Source organism: Elephantulus edwardii, unplaced genomic scaffold (assembly GCF_000299155.1).
Source record: "Elephantulus edwardii isolate Elephantulus edwardi_28Jun2011 unplaced genomic scaffold, EleEdw1.0 scaffold00087, whole genome shotgun sequence".
NCBI lineage: Eukaryota > Metazoa > Chordata > Mammalia > Macroscelidea > Macroscelididae > Elephantulus > Elephantulus edwardii.
The window spans coordinates 10,253,718-10,275,058 of NW_006399837.1; the positions used below are offsets into that span (position 1 = coordinate 10,253,718).

General features: G+C 42.9%; 1 protein-coding gene across 1 annotated transcript in view; it reads right to left on the bottom strand.

Annotated features, from left to right (window-relative positions):
- The window catches only part of COL4A4 (collagen, type IV, alpha 4), a 134,129-nt gene that overhangs the window by 10,085 nt on the left and 102,703 nt on the right, over nucleotides 1-21,341 (bottom strand). Inside the window, exons 36-41 of the mRNA XM_006890322.1 lie at nucleotides 11,065-11,136; nucleotides 8,903-9,031; nucleotides 8,687-8,800; nucleotides 6,270-6,425; nucleotides 5,011-5,118; nucleotides 3,153-3,161 (exon numbers count right to left, since the gene is read on the bottom strand). Of these exons, the coding sequence (XP_006890384.1) occupies nucleotides 3,153-3,161; nucleotides 5,011-5,118; nucleotides 6,270-6,425; nucleotides 8,687-8,800; nucleotides 8,903-9,031; nucleotides 11,065-11,136 (588 nt within the window). The remainder of the gene's footprint in view (nucleotides 1-3,152; nucleotides 3,162-5,010; nucleotides 5,119-6,269; nucleotides 6,426-8,686; nucleotides 8,801-8,902; nucleotides 9,032-11,064; nucleotides 11,137-21,341) is intronic.

Consider the following 21,341-nt stretch of genomic DNA (forward strand, 5'->3'; position numbering starts at 1 on the left):
AGAGACTCTGGCTTAACTGGTAGAAGAGATGACCCGGCCATGCTTTCAAGCTTTGTGGGGTGTGTGTGTGTGTGTGTGTGTGTGTGTGTGTGTGAGTGTGTGTGTGTGTGTGTGTGTGTGTGTGTGCACGCACAGGCACGCACAGGCACGCACAAGTCAGCTATGGAGCTTTTCAAAAGTGCAGAAAAATAGTCCTCATATCCATATCCTAGACGGAAATCATCCGTATTTGGGTTTTCCCAAACTCCCCTGAGGACTACACTGGTCAATGGGGTAGAGACTCATCGCTGCAAAGCTGTAGTTTATAAATGCCAAGGCCTCAGACCCATCTGGCCGGCTCGTCAGAATGCAGGCTCCTGGGCTGCACCCAGGATTCCCGAGTCGGCAGGCCTCAGGTGGGGCCCAGCATCCAGCCCTCTAGTCTCCCAGGTGAGGCTCCCCTGACAGCTATCGCCCTGCACGTGTGGAAGCTTGCTGTGAGAGTGCACCCTTCTGGAAGACCTTGTTCCTGTCCCATTCAGTCACCCTGCAAACATTCCACACAGACTATCAACTGACAAGTAACACTAACACTTGTTAAGAGCCTCAGTGATACAAGCAGTTTGCAATAGGCTTGGAACCCCAAGGTTGACAGTTCAAACCCATCCAGCAGCTCCCTGTAAGAAAACTCATTGCCATTGGCTTAATTCTGACCCTAAGCAACCCTATAGAATGCACAGAATTGCCCCAGAGAGTTTCCAAAGCTATAATCTTTATAGGAGCAGACTGTCTTGTATCCTTGAAGAATCTGGTGGATTCGCGTCACCAACCTTTGATTTGCATCCAAATTTAACCACCAAAGCGCCAAGGCTCCTTCCTTGGTAGAAAGGCTTGGCAAACTGCTTCTGTAGAGATCACAACCAAGAAATCCCAGAGAGTACCCTGCTCTCTAGTACATGGTGTTGCCATGAGCATGGGGTGACGCTACGGGAGCTAACATAACCATTCTTATGGAATATTCATCAGGCGGCAGGTCCTGGGCTCCGTGTCTTGCTATTATGTCCCTCCAGCAAGCCTGCCCATGTGCTGTTGTTACAAGGATGCTACAGATGACAAAACTAAGGCTCGGATTACAAAATGACTTATCCAAGGTCACACTGGTCACACAGGGCAGTAAGAGCTCCCAACAAGCTTCCCTAACCGCCACACCACATTGCCTCAAAAGTCCAAGAAGTCTAATGTGATTTGAAGCACACCATTTGGATAGTCAGGGTTTTCTCAAAGTTCATATAAACACGCAAAATCATTTTAAGAATAAGGCGACAGCAGCAAGAATGTGCTGGAAAACTGTGCCCACGGTCACTGAGCTGGGGCCTACTTCATGTGCTTGAACTTCCTCAATGATCTGGAACTTAATTCCTTGTAAAATAAGATTTGAAACCACAAGCAAAGCAACACTGTATGCATTTGCACAGGATGTGCAATTCAATGCAAAATGAGGCTGATCTGTCAGAGATACAAGTCATTCTTTCCTAATTGTAAAGTAACTGGGGTTTTTCATGTGGAGTCGTGGGGGAAGGGAAGTAGGCCAGAGGCGCAGGAGGCGGGCATGTGACTGGGGCTTCCTGTTAATGCTATCTTCAAATAAATTAATACATACAATCACAGAGACACAATAGCTGGACTAAAATGGGAAACTCATTAAAAACACCATTTTAATTTTTAACTAAAAATGTTAAGATCGGATAGTATTTAAAATTCTGAGTTTGCTTTTACTTTGTATTAAACGAGAAGCTGAAAGCCCAAGAAAGAGGCCTGTGGGGTCTAGATTCAGGGTCATTTTCCTCAGGCCTTTTAACATGCCTGGCAAGAACACATGCAGGCTTTCACAATTTCTCTTTTGGAAATAATTCTATTTTGTCTTTGGAAGTGCTAAATACCAAATAATATGTAGGTTTTGGATTATAGAAGATAGAATTCATATAGAAATAAAAAGATTAACACCATTCTCTTTGAAATACACACAGAAATCTGCTCCTTGAAAGTAGACAATATGGTATGACCATCAACCATCATTGCTCCTTCTTGGGTATTAAGGACCCAGTTTCTTGCATGTTTGTTGTTTTTTTGTTTGTTTGTTTTTTATTATTGTTAGGTGCTGTTGAGTCATAGCGACCCTATGAACAAAAGACTTGAACACTCATATAACTTTTGTCCTTTCTCCAAGTTCATAGGGTTTCCGGAGGCAAGCTATTTTAGAAGTGGTCTGCTTCCAAGCTTGCTTTAATTGGGGAGCTCCACCAAACACTATCCACCATGAGTAACCATTATCGCATTTGATGCATCAGTGTCACAGTGTTTAGCATCTCAGCCACCATGAGTTACCTCTGTACAGCAAATGGATAGACCACTTAGAAGAATGTCTGACCAAAACAATTAAAAGCAGGCCTGTGGGCTGTACGTTAAAATCATCTACGTTTGGCTTGGTAGCATCACTTTCTGTCCACTAGGCCAGCTGAGCCTATGTTGTTGCTGTTAAGTGTCATTGAGTCATAGATGACTCATAGTAATCCTATGACTTACGCTATTATGTTCAAGATGGTTCTGTGTGTTTATAGGGGAACTCTGATGGTGTGGTCCACAGGGGGTTGTACTGTTATTCCAAAGACAACTTCTCTCTCTGAAGGTTCAAATCCATCCGTTACTTCATGGAAGAACGATGGGCAATTTTCTCCTGTCGGATTCCCAGCGTTGACAAGCTAACGGAGGGGCAGCTATGATTTGATGCCAACTCATCGCCAGTGAGTTGAGTCTGTGTAATTACACTGTAGAACTGATAAGATGAACTCACATTGGAATGTTCTATAATCTTTATTAAGCATATAAGTCTTTATTAAGCATATAAGCATTATTAAGTCATTATACTCAGAGTCTGTGCCTGAACTGAGTTTATGGAAGTTGGCTCTCACTCACAGCCTGGTCCAGAACCTAGAAAGAGGCTTTGAATCAAGACTACCTGCCACTAAGAAGCAAAAACATTCAAACTCAATATAAAAACAGGGATCTATCTAAAATACAACAGTATTCGACTCAACAATTAAAACGGGAAGATGAAGGACGAAATGGCTGGAAACCATATTGGGGGAAACGATCATTTGTACAGCAGTGCTTACCTCTGGGACCTGGAGTTATTCAAAGTCGAAAGCACCGGGCCATGCAATGTTTTTTCAGACGATGAAGACAGATTTTTTCCCATTTGTGGATAAGGACAAAAGGAAAATAGATTGTTGGAGAATGTATATATTCTTTTAGGTCATCAGCAAGGACGAGCAAATGGCAGCGTTTCATTTACACAGAAAGTCTCTCCTGATGCTAGTAGCCGCAAAAGCTGTGACTTAGGGATGGAAATACATAGCCAGGAAAATTTGGACTGAAATTCTCTTGAGCAATAATAACATATTAATTGATTTCTTACAGCAAATATGCACTAATTTAATGTAGCTAAAAGCTCTGCCCATTGGAAGGCTTCTCAAAAGTCCATTTAAATTTGGCAAGTTTTACAAGTTATACACAGAAAGAAAACGCAAAATGAATCAAAATCTAAGCCTGATAGTTCTATACTCCCTCATGAAACACTGCTGCCTCCTGATGGAACCCTTGAGCCTAAACTTAGACTCTCCTACGACTGGAAATGAAATCATCCCCATTACTCATTTTCACAATACGTACAGAACTATAAGGTAATCAATAACACCAGGAAAGAACACATCCCTTCATGTGAAAGAAAATCAAAGAGCAAAAGGAAGGTGTAGTCTTTGAGAAGGGGTTAAAAAAAGGACAAATGGAGGACATTATGCTGAGTGAAATATCTCAGTCACAAAAGGATAACTACTGCATAGTGCCACTATTGTAAAATGGGACAGACATCGGGGTTGGGGGGAGACTGAGAAAGATGGGTTCAATAATGTGTACTGCGTTGAAATATATGAGGGAGAGAACTTTTTAAAAGGGATATATGATTAGGTATTATTGTCACGACAGGAGTCCAGAATGAAGGCTGCATAGTGGGGTGGACGTGGGGGAGGGATTGTAAAACAATGAAAGAATTTTTCTTTTACTTTTCAAAGAGAAGAACAAACCGGAAGGAAGGGGTGGGCAGGGAGAAAAGTGTAATAATGAATGAATTTAAATCCGAAGTTTCTGTAAATTTTCATTAAAACTAATAAAATAAAATTACAAAAAGGGCAAACAGGAATAGCAAACACGGGCAGAAAACCGAGGAGCACTGTTACAATATAAGGATCATAACCGATGCTGTGAACTTAGTATGTATGAGTCTTGAAAGGAAGATGAATGTGTGCTGGAAACTTTTACTCAAATCACAGCACAAAGGTGATTTTTTTAAAAAAAGAAATTGCAGTCTATTATTGTTCTTTGTGCTGGGTTATTACAAAACTGTAAAATATTCTGGGCTGATACCATATGAGCATAATATTGATTTCGGATCTTAAACTGTATTACTTCTTTCAATGTCAAGTGTATGCTTCTTTTTGTCCTTTCTTCTCTCCACGTTGCTTTGGATTTTTTTTAAACTCTATTATTAAAAAGGGTTATGGATATAGAGCTTAACTTGGGTAGCCTTTGCCCCTTATAGGAACTAATGTACTTTAGAGAAAAAGTTAAATAAAACATCTAGAAAAATCAATGGGAATTCAGAGACATGAATCAAATACAGCATCCTAACTTATGATAATCCAATTATTCTTAGCCTCTAGGTTCAGGGAACACACTTACTTACCATAGAAATAGCATTGTGTGAAATTGAATCTTAATTTTCAACATTTGCTAGAGCTAATGATAGATATCGGTTAGCCGAGTACATGATAACTTATAGTGAAACTTGAAGCAAATATACTCTTTGTTTTAAGAAGTGGCCCACTCATACACGCCTGGGAAGGATGATGCTGACAGTGGCCCTGCACACTGCTGTGCAGGGACTGTTGGCAGGATAAGGGGCACTAGGGAGCTCACCTTCAGGCCCTGGGGGCCCTTGTCGGCCTGGGGGTCCAGGTAAGCCTTTGTCTCCAGGTGGCCCAGGAAGTCCATTTGGCCCCTGTGGTCCTGGGAGTCCCATTGGTCCTTAAAGGAACATGTGAACATACAGTGGTATGAAGACAAGGACTGAGTTCAAAGATGCAGCCCAACAAGGCAGATTCAGCCTCAGAGTCCAGATACATCTCTTTTTTTGTTAGAAGGCCATGTTATGGAGCACGGGTGGCACAGTAGATTAAGCATTAAACTGCTAACCAAAGGGTCTATGGTTTGAATACAGCGACTACTCCAAGGGAATAAATGAGGTGGGCGGTTCCTACACAAACTGACAGACTGGAAAACCTACAGCGTCACTCTGGCCTGTCTTTCAGGGTTTCTAGGAGTCAGGGTGGATGTGATGGTAGTGGGTTTGGTTGCTTTGGGGATTCCCTCCCATTTCTTTCTTTCTTTTTCTTTTCTTTTTTAAATGTACATAAAGTTACCTCTGTAAGAAGGGAACACAATGAACAGTAAAAAGAATGAAGGAAAATTGGAACCATGATCAAGGCTAAATGAATGAAAAATCTACTTCTCCCTGGAGGCATTAAAAGAGGTACTGAAACTGAAGGAGAAATAAGGAAAGCGGTGCCAATTAGCAGGGGACACAATGTCCCCGAACCCAGCCCTGACTTTAAACCTCTCTCATCTTCACGCTCTGAGCTTTGTCCTCACCAGCAGTTCTGTGTTTTGGTAAAAAGTGTTGCTTCCCTTCTTCCTGATGCATAATCTCCTCCATATTCTCCAGCGTTCACTGGCGAAGCCTCCTCCCTCAGGGTAGAAGCCCCTCTGACGTCCCTCTGCTTTCTGACGAGCCCTTCTCTCAGTGCAGGAAGCAGTCTGCACTGGGGTGTCCTTCCATGTCAGTCTGTCTGTCTGCCCGCATGAAATGTATGATTGGGTAAAGGGACTGGTGCTGTGTAAATCTGTTCACTGCTATATCCACAAGGAGGTTCCAGCTGGTACAAAGGCTTAACAGTTTGATGACCAGTCAAAAGGTTGGCAGTTCGAACACCCAGGGTAACTGAAGCCCTTCTTAGTGACCCCCTTTAGGACCCTTTTGGGGGAGCCAGAACGATTTGGAATTGCTGTTACTATACTATATAAAACAGGAATTACTTCACGGTACAGGAACCAAGATCTTCAGAGGTAAAATAACGAAAGTACTCCCATACTTCCTGAGGAACAACACCGATTCCTACCTTTTGGGCCGTCATTCCCATCACATCCTGGGAAACCACTGTGTCCTGCAGGGCCTGGTGGGCCTGGGGGACCCGGGAGCCCTGGGAGGCCACACTCACCAGGATCCCCCCTCAGGAAGTCCACACTTCCAGGGGTGCCTGGAGGCCCTGGAGCACCTGATCAGAGAGAGAAGGCAAAAGATCCTTTCAGTCAAAGACAAGTTTGAATACCATTGCCAGCGAGTTTTTTAAGAAAAATAGTCATCCATAAGAAAGACTGAGATATTTGAGAAGAGTGAGAGGTTAGAATCTTTCATAATGTTTGCAACAACCTAGTAGAAAATAGGGGTATGTTTGCATACACACTATATATATCTATCTATATCTATATCTATCTATATATATACAGAGAGAGATAGATACATACACACACATCTATCTCTACATATATATATATATGCACACACACATATACACACATACATATCTATCTACACACACACACGTACACAAGTGTATGTGAGAGAGCAGGAGGGAGAGATAAGGATAATAGAAGAATTCATGCCTTTGAGTTGTGTTGGAAAAGAGTGCTGACTATCCCATTGACCGCCAAAAGAAGAAACAGAAAAGTCTTGGCGAAATATGGCTAGAATGTTCCTTGGAGGCAAGGATGATGGTCATACTTTTCACACTTTGCTAGGAGAGGTTATTCCTTACAAAAGGACATCATGCTTGGAAAGGTGGAAGGTCGGTGAAAAGAGAGGCAGACCCCCAATGAGATGGACTGACAAGGTAATTGTAGCAATGGGCTCAGTGTGCCAAAGATAATAGGGATGGCTCAGGACAAGACAAAGGTCAGATGTGAAGTGCACAGGGTCATTATGAGTTGTCCTTGAGTTGATGTCATCTAACAACAATGTGTGTGTGTTGTGTGTGTGTGTGTGTGTGTGTGTATTTATGAGAAGGATGGGCAGTCTCCTCCAGTGCAATTAACTGTCTCTCTGAAAAACCCCTGGAGGATCAGCAATGGATTTCTATTTGATGGTAAAAATAACATGTATATATATGTATGTATGCATGTATGTGTGTATATATATCTATACACACATATATACGTATATATGTATATATCTATATACACACATATATGTGTGTGTTGTTATGTGCCGTCGAGTCGTTTGCGACTCATAGCAACCCCATGTACAACAGCCCTAAACCCTGCTGCTCTATCCTGTGCCAATGTGTGTGTGTGTGTGTGTGTGTGTGTGTGTGTGTATATATATATATTATGTATACATATGTTGTCTGTGTTGTGTATCAGAGTTAGAACCGACTCACAGCTGACCCCCCAGCAGATTTTCAGAGGCCGTTAATTGCATTGCACAGGAGGAGACTGGGAGATTAATTGCCTATTCTTCTGGTGGCCTCGGACCACGTGCCTTCAGAATTGTAGTACACCTCCTCGCCACTAGGCCACCAGAGCTCGCTCACTTGCTCACTTTCTCTTTCTCCACAAATATATGGTAGATACACACACACACACACACACACACACACATTTACATGCTGTAGCAGGAGTGGCGAGGAGGAGAGAGAAAGAGACGAGAGAGAGGTGAAGGTCGGTGGTAAAGGTGAAGAGAGACTTTTGAGGAAAATGCCCAAAGGAAAACAATCTTCAGCCTATTAAAAGTATAAAAAGTTCAAAAATAAGAGTGAATGAATTCAGTAAAATAATATTCTTATTTGGTATCTACGCTTCCTTGAGTGTTTTTATCTTGGAAAAAAATAGAATGAGTTAATATTTTATCTCACGTTTACTAATATTCTAAAGATTCAAAGACAGTGAGTTTGTGTCTCTATGAAACTTCCAAAATGAGTTTATATGGGTGTGATTAGATGATCTGTATTTAGTCAGACATTGCATTGAACCATTCTCTTCACCCAATTCCCAGGCCAGCTGCAGCCCAGCCCTGCGTTATTAGCTCAGTGATGACTTCCAGAACACTCTGCCGTCAGAGCGCCTCTCTAAGAGGTGATGAAAGGAGCCTGAGATACTGCAGGGAGCCCATTCACGGCCTGCGATTTATGTCTTTGTTATGTGTGACAGTCTGTGGCTGACGTGGCAGGCGTGGCAGGCGCTAGGACAGGCCTCCCTCCTGCTGGCCACGTCTGGGTTCACTTCTAGTAGGAGCACTGAGGTGCAAATGAGAGACTCCTGCCTTGGAGAGGGTTTGGAAGTCTGGAAGTGAGGGTCCTGAGTTTTCATCTGGATGTGGTCCGGAGAGCCCAGCGTGCCACACTCCAAACCGGGCTTCATTTTTCTATGTTTTAACTGGTGGGGCTGCTAAGCTGCTTCTCCTCCCCTGTTCTCTGGTCCTACAACCCACAGAGCGCCCAGCACCGAGGGCGCTGCATCTTCTGCCATAGCTTTCTCATACCTCTCGGACCAGCAGGACCAGGAGGGCCCTGGTCTCCTGGTGGACCTGGGTCAGGAATGTCACCTGTAGGAGCAATTCCTGGGCTGCCAGCAGGACCAGGTGGCCCTGGTCTTCCTGAGGAGGCACAAGTTTAGATGTTAGTCTCACAACAATTAGAAGCTTCTGATTTCATTATTGAGGGGAGGGAAGGAGAGGGCAATGCATGCCACCTCTTACCTGGGGGACCTGTAGGACCTCTCTCTCCAAAAAGGCCTGGAGGAGAAAGTCCTGGGCTCCCAGGGTCTCCTCTCTCCCCTTTCTGCCCAGGCATTCCCACTGGACCTGGCGGGCCCACTTCATGCAAACCTTAACAGGAAAAACAAAATGTTGTTAACTGTCTTCAGCCTTGTATTGGGCATGGAAAATAATTGGTTGTCAGTAGGACGTGACAGTCAAGCAGCTAATTCTGTTGAAATCAACCCCTGACTGCAGTGATACCAAATGGCTTATAGTATTCTCAAGACACTGTCCCTATCTTATGACTCAGTACATCAGTCAACTGGTCAACCAGAGTGGGGATTTCTTTTATGATGACCTCGCAACAGCTAAATGACAATATCATTCTTCTACCCTCTACAACGGATGTAATAAAAGAGAGAGGGAGACATACATGCAACGATAAGAGATGATGAATACACAATATGAAATCTGAGATGGCACCAGGCATATTATTGGGACTACTGTAGGGTTGTAGTGTTCACATCAAGAAGGAACACTTCACTGCTTTCTTGGAAGGGCATACATTTAATCAAATTATTAGGAGTCACTAGATGAACAACCCCAAGTGGTTTAAATTATGTCTTTATTCTCCAAACCATAAAAAGAATTTTTATCACTTTAACAATAGACCCAATTCCATCTTTTCTCCACAGTCATGAACATCATGTCTGCTTCTAGCTACCCTGTCGGATTATGAGCTATTTTAGTGTTCATTGCACTCAAATAATATAAGGAGTTGAAGTTGTTGAAGAACAGCCAATTAGTGATTTAATAAATAAAACTAATTTGGTCAGGTAGTTACAGCTACAAGCACTAATTGGGTCCACATGGTTATATCTGGCATTACTACTAGTGGTAGTTGTGAGTTGTGGTGCTGGAGATGAGTCGTGAACATACCATGGACCACTAAGAAAACAAATAGGTCTGTCTTGAAGAGGGTGAAAGTCAAGTTTCTCCTTGGAGGCTAGGATTTTGAAGTTCCATCTCACATACTTCAGGCACATGACCAGGAGGGGCTAATCCTTGGAGAAGGACATCGTGTTTGGAAAGGTGGAGGGACAGCACTGGAGAGGAAGACGCCAAATGAGGATTGATACAGCAACTAGGGCAATGGGAGTAGGTGTGTCTGAGTTGGTGAGACTGGCTCATGACAGGGCAGGGTTCACTATGAGTCACAGGTGACTGGATGGCACAAAACAACAACAACAACAACTAATGGCAAGAAACTATACTGCAATCTCAAAGGTGTGCAGTTCAAATCTGCTCCACGGGAGGAGGGCAGGCAATCTTCTATCGCGTGATTTACTGTCTCTTAAAATTTGCTGGAGGGTCATCTATGGGTTGGTTCTGATACAAGAGCACACAGCAACAATATTTAAAACAACACACACGCACACTCACACAAGCACACTTTATACACAAACACACAAATCATCCCTACTGTTTATTTGTTATTTGTACCATTTTAAAGTCTGGATCCTTTAATCTAACCAGTGTATTTGTATTTATTTTAAGTAAAATGTGATCTCAGGGAATATCAATAAAAGGATCTGTTCATCAGTCATCCTTGTTAAACGAGTCTCTCTTTCTCTCTAATCTCCTTTTATTGTATTTCAGCTCTGAGAACAGTTACAATAACCTAAGCTCTAACCTAAAACAAATTTTTCCTCAATATTTTATTATTAATTTTAATGAAAATGTATAGACTTTGGATTTCCATTCATTCATTGTTGAACTTTTCTCCCTGCCCACCCCTCCCCTCCCAGTTCACTCTTCTCTTTGAAAAGTAAAAGAAAAATTCTTTCATTGTTATATAATCCCTTCCTCCAGGTCCACTCCACTATGCAGCCTTTATTCTGAACTCCTGTCATGACAAAAATACCTAATCACATATCCCTTATAAACAGTTCTCTCCCTCATCTGTTTCAATGCAGTATACATTATTTATCCCGTCTTTCTCAGTTTCTCCCCAACCCCGATGTCAGTCCTGCTAAAACAATTTCTTAGCAAAAGTTGCCAAATTTCACGAAGTGGAGAAGTAGGAAGGAAATAAAGAAGTGACTTCCTGGTCTTCATTTCACAGGAGGAAGGTCAGGTTACCATGAACAGGCGTATCTTACCTGAAGCACCTTTGCTTCCTTTCTGACCCTTCAGACCATGCAAGCCGTTCAGGCCAGGAGACCCCAAGGGACCTGAAAGAGATCACAGGCTTGTGACTCAAATGTGACGCGTGTGGGAAAGGGTCCCTCAGGTGTCCTGCTGAGTCCCTCAGGTGTCCTGTTGAGTGAAGAGGGCAGGCAAATCTCACTCTGCATATATCCATTATCTAGGATGGAATCTGTAGCATGATAGTTTAACACATTGATTTGATATAAAAGCAAAAGCAGCTAACATATGACTTTCTTTGATTTAAAGTACTACACTGGTTTATAACCATCATGTGAATATATCTAATTTTTGCCTTTGGGTTAGCAGCCCAACTCCAACAGACTGTCACCAAAGCCCACAGTATTAGAATTAAGAATGGCTTATATATTGATCTATGAAATGACCTTCTATTCAATGGCAATAAAACCACCTTAACTAAGGAGAGCTATTGGATCAGCACACACACATACACAGGTCTTCTGGCTCCTAGGCTCAAGGTCTTTCCACTGTACTAGGTCTACAGAGGATTTTCATTTCTTCAGGATCTATTATGTAAATGTCAGTACGTCAAGGACAGATGGGTACTGTGGCACATTGAAATATCTAACACATTGCCATTGAGTCAAACCAGACTCATAACGACGGCACCTTCCAATATCGACAGTAGGACAGTGCAAAATTGTCCCATAGAGTTTTCAAGGCTGTGAAGTCTTTCAGAATTAGACTGCTGCGCTTCTCTACTGTGGAATGACTGATGGGTTTGACACTATGACTTTTTCAGCTAGTGGAGAAATAGTTTAGCCTCTGAACCACCTAAGCACTTTATTGGGTAATATATCCCCCCTCCCAAGTATTCTTTGTTACTTGTAATATTTCTTATATATTATGGAGAAAAAATTCTTTTTAAAACACACAGTGCTACTCAGAAAGACCAAGCTTGGAGTCACACTCAGCTGTAGTGATTCCTCACAACCATTTGCTGCATTTGACGCCACGTCACAGAAACAAAATTATTTTGTGAGGACTACTGAAAATGTTGGTCACTTCCACTCGCTATTATCCTGCTGATGCCTCTATCTGCTTCCAGAACCTTCTATCAGACATTGGGGTAGTTCTCTGAAGGAACGCCCACCAACCTGGCTTCACTCGGCACTGAACGCTTTCAGTGGGAAATGGTAAGGTTTGCCATCAATACACTTGGATTTGAGTTTCATTTATCCAAATTGAATTGTAACCCGTCATCCTCTTTTTCAAGCGATCTGAGTGGCCAGTGGAAATTGGGTAAAAGAAAGGGAGAGAATGAGAGGAACAAATGGAGAGAGAAGGCAGGAGGAAGGCAGGCAGGTAACATGTTTACGGAGCACCTTCTTCGTGCCGAGCTCTTGGTCAGGTGACTTCACACACATCCTGTCTCGTTGCTGATGTGAAAAGTTTTCTTCTTGTCCTAACCAAGCCAGTCTCTTTGTTTTGCTGGATCCTTCATTCACTATTTGTTGTTGTTGTTGTTAAGTGCCGTTGAGTCGCAGGCGACTCATAGCGACCCTATGAAGGAGAGTCCTCGACACTTGGGTGCCTTTCATCCTCTCTCTAGGTTCATAGGGTTTCCGGAGGCAAGCTGTTATGGAAGTGGATGCCACTCCTCCTTCCACTCATTCACTATTTAGTCTTTTTTTATTCATGGTTGAGTGCTCCTCAAGATATAGGTAGCCAATGTAGGATAGAAGTTTCAGGAAAAAGATAGGGCATCAAGAGAGTAACAAGCCTAATTCCAGAAACCAATGTTTTCATTTCATTTAGGGATGAAAACATCTCTCAAATCTGCCATAGCAACACTCTCTGCTTCCATGACTGGACACACAGAAGGCATCCATACACCCTCTGCTGACGACCACATACCTCTCCCCCGTGGTGTGTGTGTCAGCGGCCTCCCCACAACTGTCTACTGGTCATGTCTTGGGGTAACTGTCCCTCTCATTCAAGTGTAAATCAACTGAATGCAAGACCAAGGTCAACTAGTCTCTCTAAGCTAGTACTTAAAACATATTTCCTCATCTAAAATAGCAAACAGAAAAAACAAATACTGTGGACTTTGGTGACAGTCTGTTGGAGTTGAGCTAATAATCCAAAGGCTAATATAAATATTTGTTGACTAGTGTCTCTCTGGAGACTAAGGTGCGCCTGATACAGGCCATGGTATTTGCAATCACTTGTTATGCATCAGAGAGCTGGACAATAACTAGGGAGGACAGAAGGAGAGTGGATGCTTTCGAGCTGTGGTGCTGGAGAAGGGTACTGAATGTACCATGGACTGCCGGAAAACAGATTCATCTTGGAGAAGATTAAGCCAAGCTACTCCTTGGAGGCAAGGATTCTGGGGCTTCGTCTGACATACTTTGGACATGTTGCCAGGAGGGATGGGTCCTTGGAGAGGGGCATCATGCTTGGGAGGGTGGAGGGACAGCGCAGGAGGGGAAGACCCTCTATGAGATGGATTGATTCGGTGACTGGGGTAATCAGGATGGGTGTATCAGAGGCGGTGCGGTTGGCGCAGGATAGAGCAGGGTTTAGGGCTGTTGTGCATAGGGTCGCTATGAGTCGGAAACGACTCGACGGCACATAACAACAACAACAACACAGTGAGTTAGAGTGAGTTCACGAATGAATGAATGAAAAAAATATGAAACAAGGAGGAAGAGGGATTGACTAGGAGGAGAAAAAGAGTATAATGAAAAATACAATATAATTCCTTTTTTGCATGTTAGATTTAGAGAAGAAATACAATGTAAGGAATTTATATTTTGATGCATCAATAATTCAAGTGAAGGATGGGCAATCTCCTCCTCTGAAAACCCACCAGACGGTCAGCTATGGGCCAGTTCCGACTCGACGTTACACAACAATAATTATTTTCTATTTATTAAAGCAAATCCTCTATGAACTTCTTATTTGACAGTGAGATTGTTGTTTCCACTCTATTTTATAAGTACTTGAAGCATATCATTGCTCTTCTCTTTAAAGAACCTAAACTTTAAACTGGTTCCAATGGGCCATAGATTCTTTCCCCTAAGAAAATGGGAACACACCCTTATTTTCTCTAAATTTTTATTTTCTAACCACTTTTAATATCTCTGGCTCAGTTTATAGTTTCCAGTCTACTTTCCTATCAAAGAGCCAGTGTTTCAAGTCTACACCAAAAGAACACACAGACCTTCCCCATCTGCCAAATTTGGATATTCACTGCAATCTAGCTGAAGTGATAATGCATTTTTGAGAACACTTTGTTTTCCAGCGTGTTAATCCCCGGCATTAGCCACCAAGATTGATGGCTCAGTGGAGCTGGCCCTGGTGGAATGTTTCCGCTTCTGCCAACTCTCCATTGTCGCACCAGCACGTCCAGATCCCGGCCTGTCACAGCCCAGCCCTTGGCCATTGTTGAACTGGCCGACCCTTGTCTGACCCAACGCTATCTTCCTGGATTGAATGCTGCTACATCTGGGTAGGGTTTTCAGGACCTGTTTTGCCGAAAGCTTTTTATCAATCCTATCTCTAAATCTGAAAGTTGTCCTATACCAAATACCTACAGTGCAGACGAAGAGCAATTAGGCTAACAAAGCAAATTCCTTGATGATGAGGGACTTTTGTTCACCTCTCTGACTGTCCTGCCTAATAACCGTGGTTTAAATCTGAATGTCACTAGATTCACAGGCTGGGGTGCCCTCCTTGTTGTATGGAAATATGTCTCCACATCTGCCATAATTGTGACTTCCATTTGTGTGAGCCAGCTGGCTGTGTGCGACTGGGCTCTCTGCAGGATCCTTTGTCCCAAAGCCTGAGACCTCTGCTCTGTACCCCAGGCCTAGCTTTTAATATTGAACCCTGTGGCATAGAGTGCAATGCAGCAGGCTCCAACCAAAAGGCTCACAGTTCAAAATCACCAGCTGTGTCTCAGGAGAAATATGGGCAGGGTTCTCCCCTCAGCATTTACAGCCTCACAAACCCAGCAGAGAATTGTGAGCAGGCCACATTCGACTTGACGAGAGTGGAGGGTTGCTAATGGGCCATGTTCAACTTGACGACAGTGGAGGACTGGTGGAAGGCCACACTCCACTTGACAACAGTGGAGGATTGCTATGCTAACAGGCCACACTCCACTTGACAACAGTGGAGGATTGCTATGCTAACAGGCCACACTCCACTTGACGACAGTGGAGGACTGGTGGAAGGCCACGCTCCACTTGACGACAGTGAAGGACTGCTGGTGGGCCATGCTCCACTTGACCATGGATTTGGTTTTGGCTTTTATGCCTTTTTGTTGTCATCATTGTGTGCTGTCGACTTGTTGACTCATAGCTGACCTTCCAGTGGGTTTTCAGCGGCAGTTAATTGCACGGGAGGAAAGTGCCCATTATTCTCCCATAGAACAGCCAGTGGATTTGAACCACATGCCTTAGGGACTGCAGCCCAGCTTTTTACCACTAGGCCACTAGATCACCCCTATGCATTTAATAGGGGCACTAATTAGTCCCTGTATGCCCTGACATCCTAGTACTAACAAACCCCATGCTGTGACACCCCTTAGGCTTAGCAAATGAGACAGCTGTGAAGGGCTATACCGCACCATAGGGAATGATCAAAGCCATTTAAGTTTTATTAAAAAGAGTCTGAAGTAATGTTTAAAAATTTCCCTTTTTAAATGCAGTAAGAACATGAATGCCTCTTCAGGAGAAGCTGCTGGGTGGCACAGATCAGTTACATGCTCTAACACACAGGTTGTAAGTTCACGTCTTCTCAGAGGTGTCTCAGAAGTCTGGTGAAGTGCTTCCAAAATCCCAGCCACCGAGGCCCCAAGGGAGTACCGTCGTGTTCTGACACACGGGGTGTTGTGCCCATAGACAGACTCACCCTGAGGGCAACTGCTTCTGTTTTTTTATAAGCGGGCCATCCAAGGAGCATCAGACGTGCAGAGAGCTTCAGCCCTACGTGGACCAAGTGATGCATGATGGTGAGACAGCGGGAGCGATACAGAAACATCTCCGATTGGAGGGAAGGAGGGACCAGGATAGGAAGAGTGGGAATTGCTGTGCAGCAGGCAGCAGGGGAATCACCCACCTGGAAAAAGGATCGGACTAATGGGATTTTCCAAGCTCTGAGGTGAGTGAAAGTCCTCTGCCGACAGGAGACTTTCAAGGTGTCTTCTTCTTATGAAGCGTTTTGCTTGCCAAAAGCCCAAATATCCCAATCCACTTCTTTGCAAGATCTGCTTCTTTATAAGAACTGGGAGACAAAGACCTGACTCTCTGCTCTTAGACAGATTACAGCTGATGGCCCTTAGTGAGGACTTGACTCCAGTGATCACTTTTAACCAAGTAACAGACAGACCTGTAGATTGAGCGATCACACTAGGACGGAACACTGTCCTCAAAGCAAACAACAGAAGGGACCGAAAGGGCAGCATTTGCCTAAAACAAAGCTGAGGCAGCTGGAAGGGGCAGGTGAGAAGGGTGCACGGACGCACGGACACACAGACACGGGGAACGCAGGCAAGTGGAGAAAGAGTGCTGTCACGTTGTGGGGAGGCAATCACTGTCTCAAACCAAAATGTGACAAACTGTTGAATGGAAGATGAATTTACTCTGTGAGCATTGACCCAGACCACAGTATAAAATGCAAGGGGGGAAAAGGTAAGATTACAATCTAGAAAACTAATCCTGCACAAGGACTTCGGGCCACTGGTATCTAAACAGATGCAATGAAATCTAGTAATGACACCATATTCTTTCCAGTTGTTATGACAGGTCATCCTCTCAAGGTTTTAACTACACTCATCTTCTCTGAACACCCAGACGAGGTGTTGAATGTTTTCCTTTTAAAGGGCCTATAGCCTGAAAACAGGAATTAAGCCATTTTTAGCATATGTTTAAGTGAAAGTTGAAATCTCATGGAATCCAAGCAATATTCAACCTCCATATGGTCTATTCTGGCAAAGCAAACAGCACCGAGTGTAGCAGCTGGCTTATTCAAACAAGAAGATCAGCCCTCTTGACTTCTCTGGAACCTACTTCAAATACTTAGCTTCTCAGTTCAAAGAGTTTCTGCTGGCATGTGGTTCGTTTTCCTGACAGCATAATAAACTGCTCTCATGAATTCATGTTGAAGAAGGTTTCATTTTCAGGAATGCAGTGTCCTCTGCTGTGTGAAGGTTGGGGAGGGGGTCTGTTTACAGACTAAGAGTCACTGCACAACCAGCAGGTCCCGGGGCTGAATCAGGACCCTGGTATGAAGTGGTGGTGGGGAGGTACCTGTTTCCTTACCTTCTCTCTTTATATGCAAACACAGAGTTACAAGAATTATTTATTATAGAATTGCTTCAAGGCACAGAATTGCAATGTGGTAAGAGATGACTTTTCAAGTAATACTGTTATATCAAATTCATTCCATGTTGTTGCTGTTGCTAGGTGTCATACAATCGACTATGACTCATAACGACCCCATGACAACAGAGCTGAACCTTTTCCTACCTGTGCTTTCCTCACCCTCTCGGCCATGCTCAAGGTCACTGCTGCAATTACTGTGTCAATCCATCTCATTGAAGATCATCCCCTACTTTTCCCAGAATGATATTTTTCCCCCCAAGGACTGGCTCTTCCAGACAACTTTCCCAAAGTATGTCAGAGGACATTTTCCTGTCTTTACTTCCAAGGAACAGCCTAGTTGTATTTTGTCCTGACGGATTTATTAGGTTTTTTGTTTTGTTTTGTTTTGTTTTGTTTTTGGCAGGCAATATTCAATATTCCTCCCAACATCACAATTCAAAGGCACTGACTCTTTCTCAATCTCCCTTATTTATTGTCTAACTTTCTGATGCACATGCAGTAATTGAAATAGCATGGCTTAGGTCAGGTACACCTAAGTCTTCAAACTGACATCCTTGCTCTTAAGCTTTTAAAGAGGTCCTTGACAACAGATTTTCCCAAGGCAACATGTCTTGATTTCCTGACTGCTGCTACTCTGAGAGTTATTTGTGACTTCAAGTAAAGTTAAATCCTTGACAATGCCAACCTTTGTCCACCTATTACAATGCTCCCATCATTTGGTTTACTGCCTCTGAAAACACACTTGAGGGTCAGCTATGTGTCAGTTCCAACTTGATGGTATATAACAATAAAAACATCCTGTCCATGCTTCTTAATGTCCTCCATAACTTATTATGATCTGTTGTTGTTATGTGCCGTCGAGTCGCCTGTGACTCACGGCAACCCTACACCGTCAAATTCAATATGATTTTCAGATTTAATATGTATCTGAGAGCTGGATAATGACTAAAAATGGCTGAAAAAGAATTGATGCCTTTGAACTGTGGTGTTGGAAAAGAGCACTGGATATCTCATGGACTGCCAAAGGAGCAAACAGATACGTCTTGGCAAAGGTGCAGCCAGCGTGCTCCTGGGAGGCAAAGCTGGTGAAGCTTCATCTCACATATAATTTGAGCAGGTTGCTAGGAGAGCCTACTCCTTGGAAAAGGATATCATGCTTGGGAAGGTGGAGGGACAGTGAAGGCGAGAAGACCCTCAACCAGGACTGACATAGTGACTGCAGCCAGGGGCTTGAGGATGCTGGATAATGGAAGGATGGCAAGGGATTGGACCTTGTTCATATCTGGCATTCATAGTGTCACTATAAGTCATACTCGACTCGATGGCACTTAACACAGTCAGATGCCTTTGTATTGTCAATTCAGCACAAGTAAACATCTTTCTACTTCTCTCTACTCTCCAAAATCTATCTGACCTCAGCCTTCATCCATCATCCTATCCCTTGTTTCATGGCTTGAATTTCTGGCAGTCCCCTGTTGTTCCAGCTGCTTTTAAATAATCATCGGCAACATTTTACTTGCATGTGATATTACTGATTGTATTCAATAATCCTGTCACTTGACTGGACTACTTTCTTTGAGGAATGAGAACAACATGGGTCGGTTTCAGCTGGTTGGTCAGGGAGCTGTATTCCAAATTCCTTGAGGTAATCTAGTGAGCATGTCCAGGGCTGCATCTTTTTCCTGAAACACTCAACAGGTATTCTCTCAACGCCTTTAGTGCAGCTTGGACTTCTTCCTTCAGCACCACCGGATCTTGATCATATGCTACTTCCTGAAATGGTTCCATGTCAACCAATTATTTTTGGTAGTGTCACTGTGTATTCCTTCCATCTCCTTTTAAGCTCTTTGTTTGTTTTATATTTTCTTAAAATATGCCTTACGGAAGTTTAAAACAAATGGAAATTATTTCATAGGAAGGACAAACTTAAAAAAGGAAATGAACCTGTGTGATGGACGATGAGCCAGGTTGCTAACCACAAAGTCAGTGTTTCGAGTTCACTAGTTGCTCCCCAGAGACAGATATCGGAGTCTCCTCCCATAAAATGTTCAGTCCCAAAGAGATAAACCTGTAAGACTTGAACAATAACAATTCTCACTCCTGAAAACAAGCAACCAAAGAACAACAAAAGAGGTAAGTTCAGACGGTAGGAAGGGGCAGGACAAAGGCTCAAAGGAAAGAGAATTGCAGGGAAGCTGTGGACAGGTGCTGCTAGGGTGGTGATGATGCGATAAGCATCAGGAAGTAAAATGAAAAACAGCTGAATGAAAAACCAAGTTGTCCATCAAGTTGCGTTTATATCACAATCTTTCAAAACAAGGCAGAAGAGAAAGCCTAAGAACGTTGGAAACCCAATGGATGTTGATAAGAATGGAAATAAATAAAATTGCAGGTTTTGGTTGGTCTCAGCATCAAGAGATCTGACATTCCTTGCTGGTCTATAAAACTGGGAGTGTGGGAAGAAGTGGAAATGTGTCAACTGTGATTAACAATGTGAAACGTTTTCATCTCTTTTTCCCCCCAGTATTTTCTTCCAGACACTCAAATAAATCTCAAAATAATACCCAACTGGAGATGTAGGGATCGTCAGAGGCAGGAAACAGCCACGTCATCAGAGAAAGTTTTAAAATAACAATATAAAAATTCAAACCCCAAAGTTAATCACAAATCACTGGATTTCACGTTACAAAATGCCAGGGAAGGTGGACAGCAACAGTACAAGAATGTTTTCTCTTCCAGCGGAGAAAGAGCATCTTAGTTATTGTCTAGAAATATCTAAATGAAACACCCTTTTGCAGAATGTGTGGGATAACATGTATTACACATACCACACTTGAACTTTATAAAGTTAGAATTATTTAAAGCTCTATGGTGAATTAAGAGGTGAAAGTATAGAAAATATTTGGATTTTTCAAGATAAATTGAAAAGTTAAATCTAGAAGAAGGGTTTTCTGACTCTTGAGGGAAGCTGCTTTCCATTTGACTGTGTGTGTGTGTGTGTGTGTGTGTGTGTGTGTGTGTGGCGCACAGCACAGAGTTGATAGGAAAAGAAGAGAAGAAAGCACAGAGCTCGAGCAGTGCTGTGGTTAAAGCATTAAGCTGCTAACCAAAAGGTCAATGGTTCAAATCTACCAGCTACTCTGCAGGAGAAAGAGAAAGTAATCTGTTTCTTTAGAGGTTTACAGCCTTGGAAACATAACATCCTAGGAATCTCTCTCTAGCAACACTGAGTCAGAACAGATTCAATGGTGAGGGTTCACTGGTTTGGTGAGTATAATGGTCAACTGCTGATTGAAGTTAAAATTCTTATTCTCACAACTGTGAGCTCAGTTGCCCATTCTTCCATTCATTATTCATACAGTTAACCAGCACACATCTTATTAAACTATATCATATTCAGACTTGCAATGCAAGTAGACATAGCCTATCTATTATATTGTTACCTCAAAGGCAAAAAAACAACAACAAACCCCACACCTCAAACCAAACCAAACCAAAACAAAAACAACCACAAAAACAACCAGAAAGGGAAAATGTCTTTGACAAAGAAGACAGATAGGAACTCTCATACATTGTTAGTCGGATTGTAAAATAGTACACCCTCCCTGGAAGGCAGTTCAGCATTCCCTCAAAAAGTTGGACACAGAAATTCCATATGTTGCCAGCTACTTCACTAATAGGAATATATCCTAAAAAACTGTGGTACATTCGCACGATTGAATCCTACGCAGCACTCAGGAGCAACGATTGACAAAAATGACTACATAACTTGGGAGAGACTGGAGAGCATTATGCTGAATGAACTAACTCAGTCTTATATGGACAAATACTGCATAAGACAGTTATTGTAAAAATAGAAGGTAACTAGTAAAATG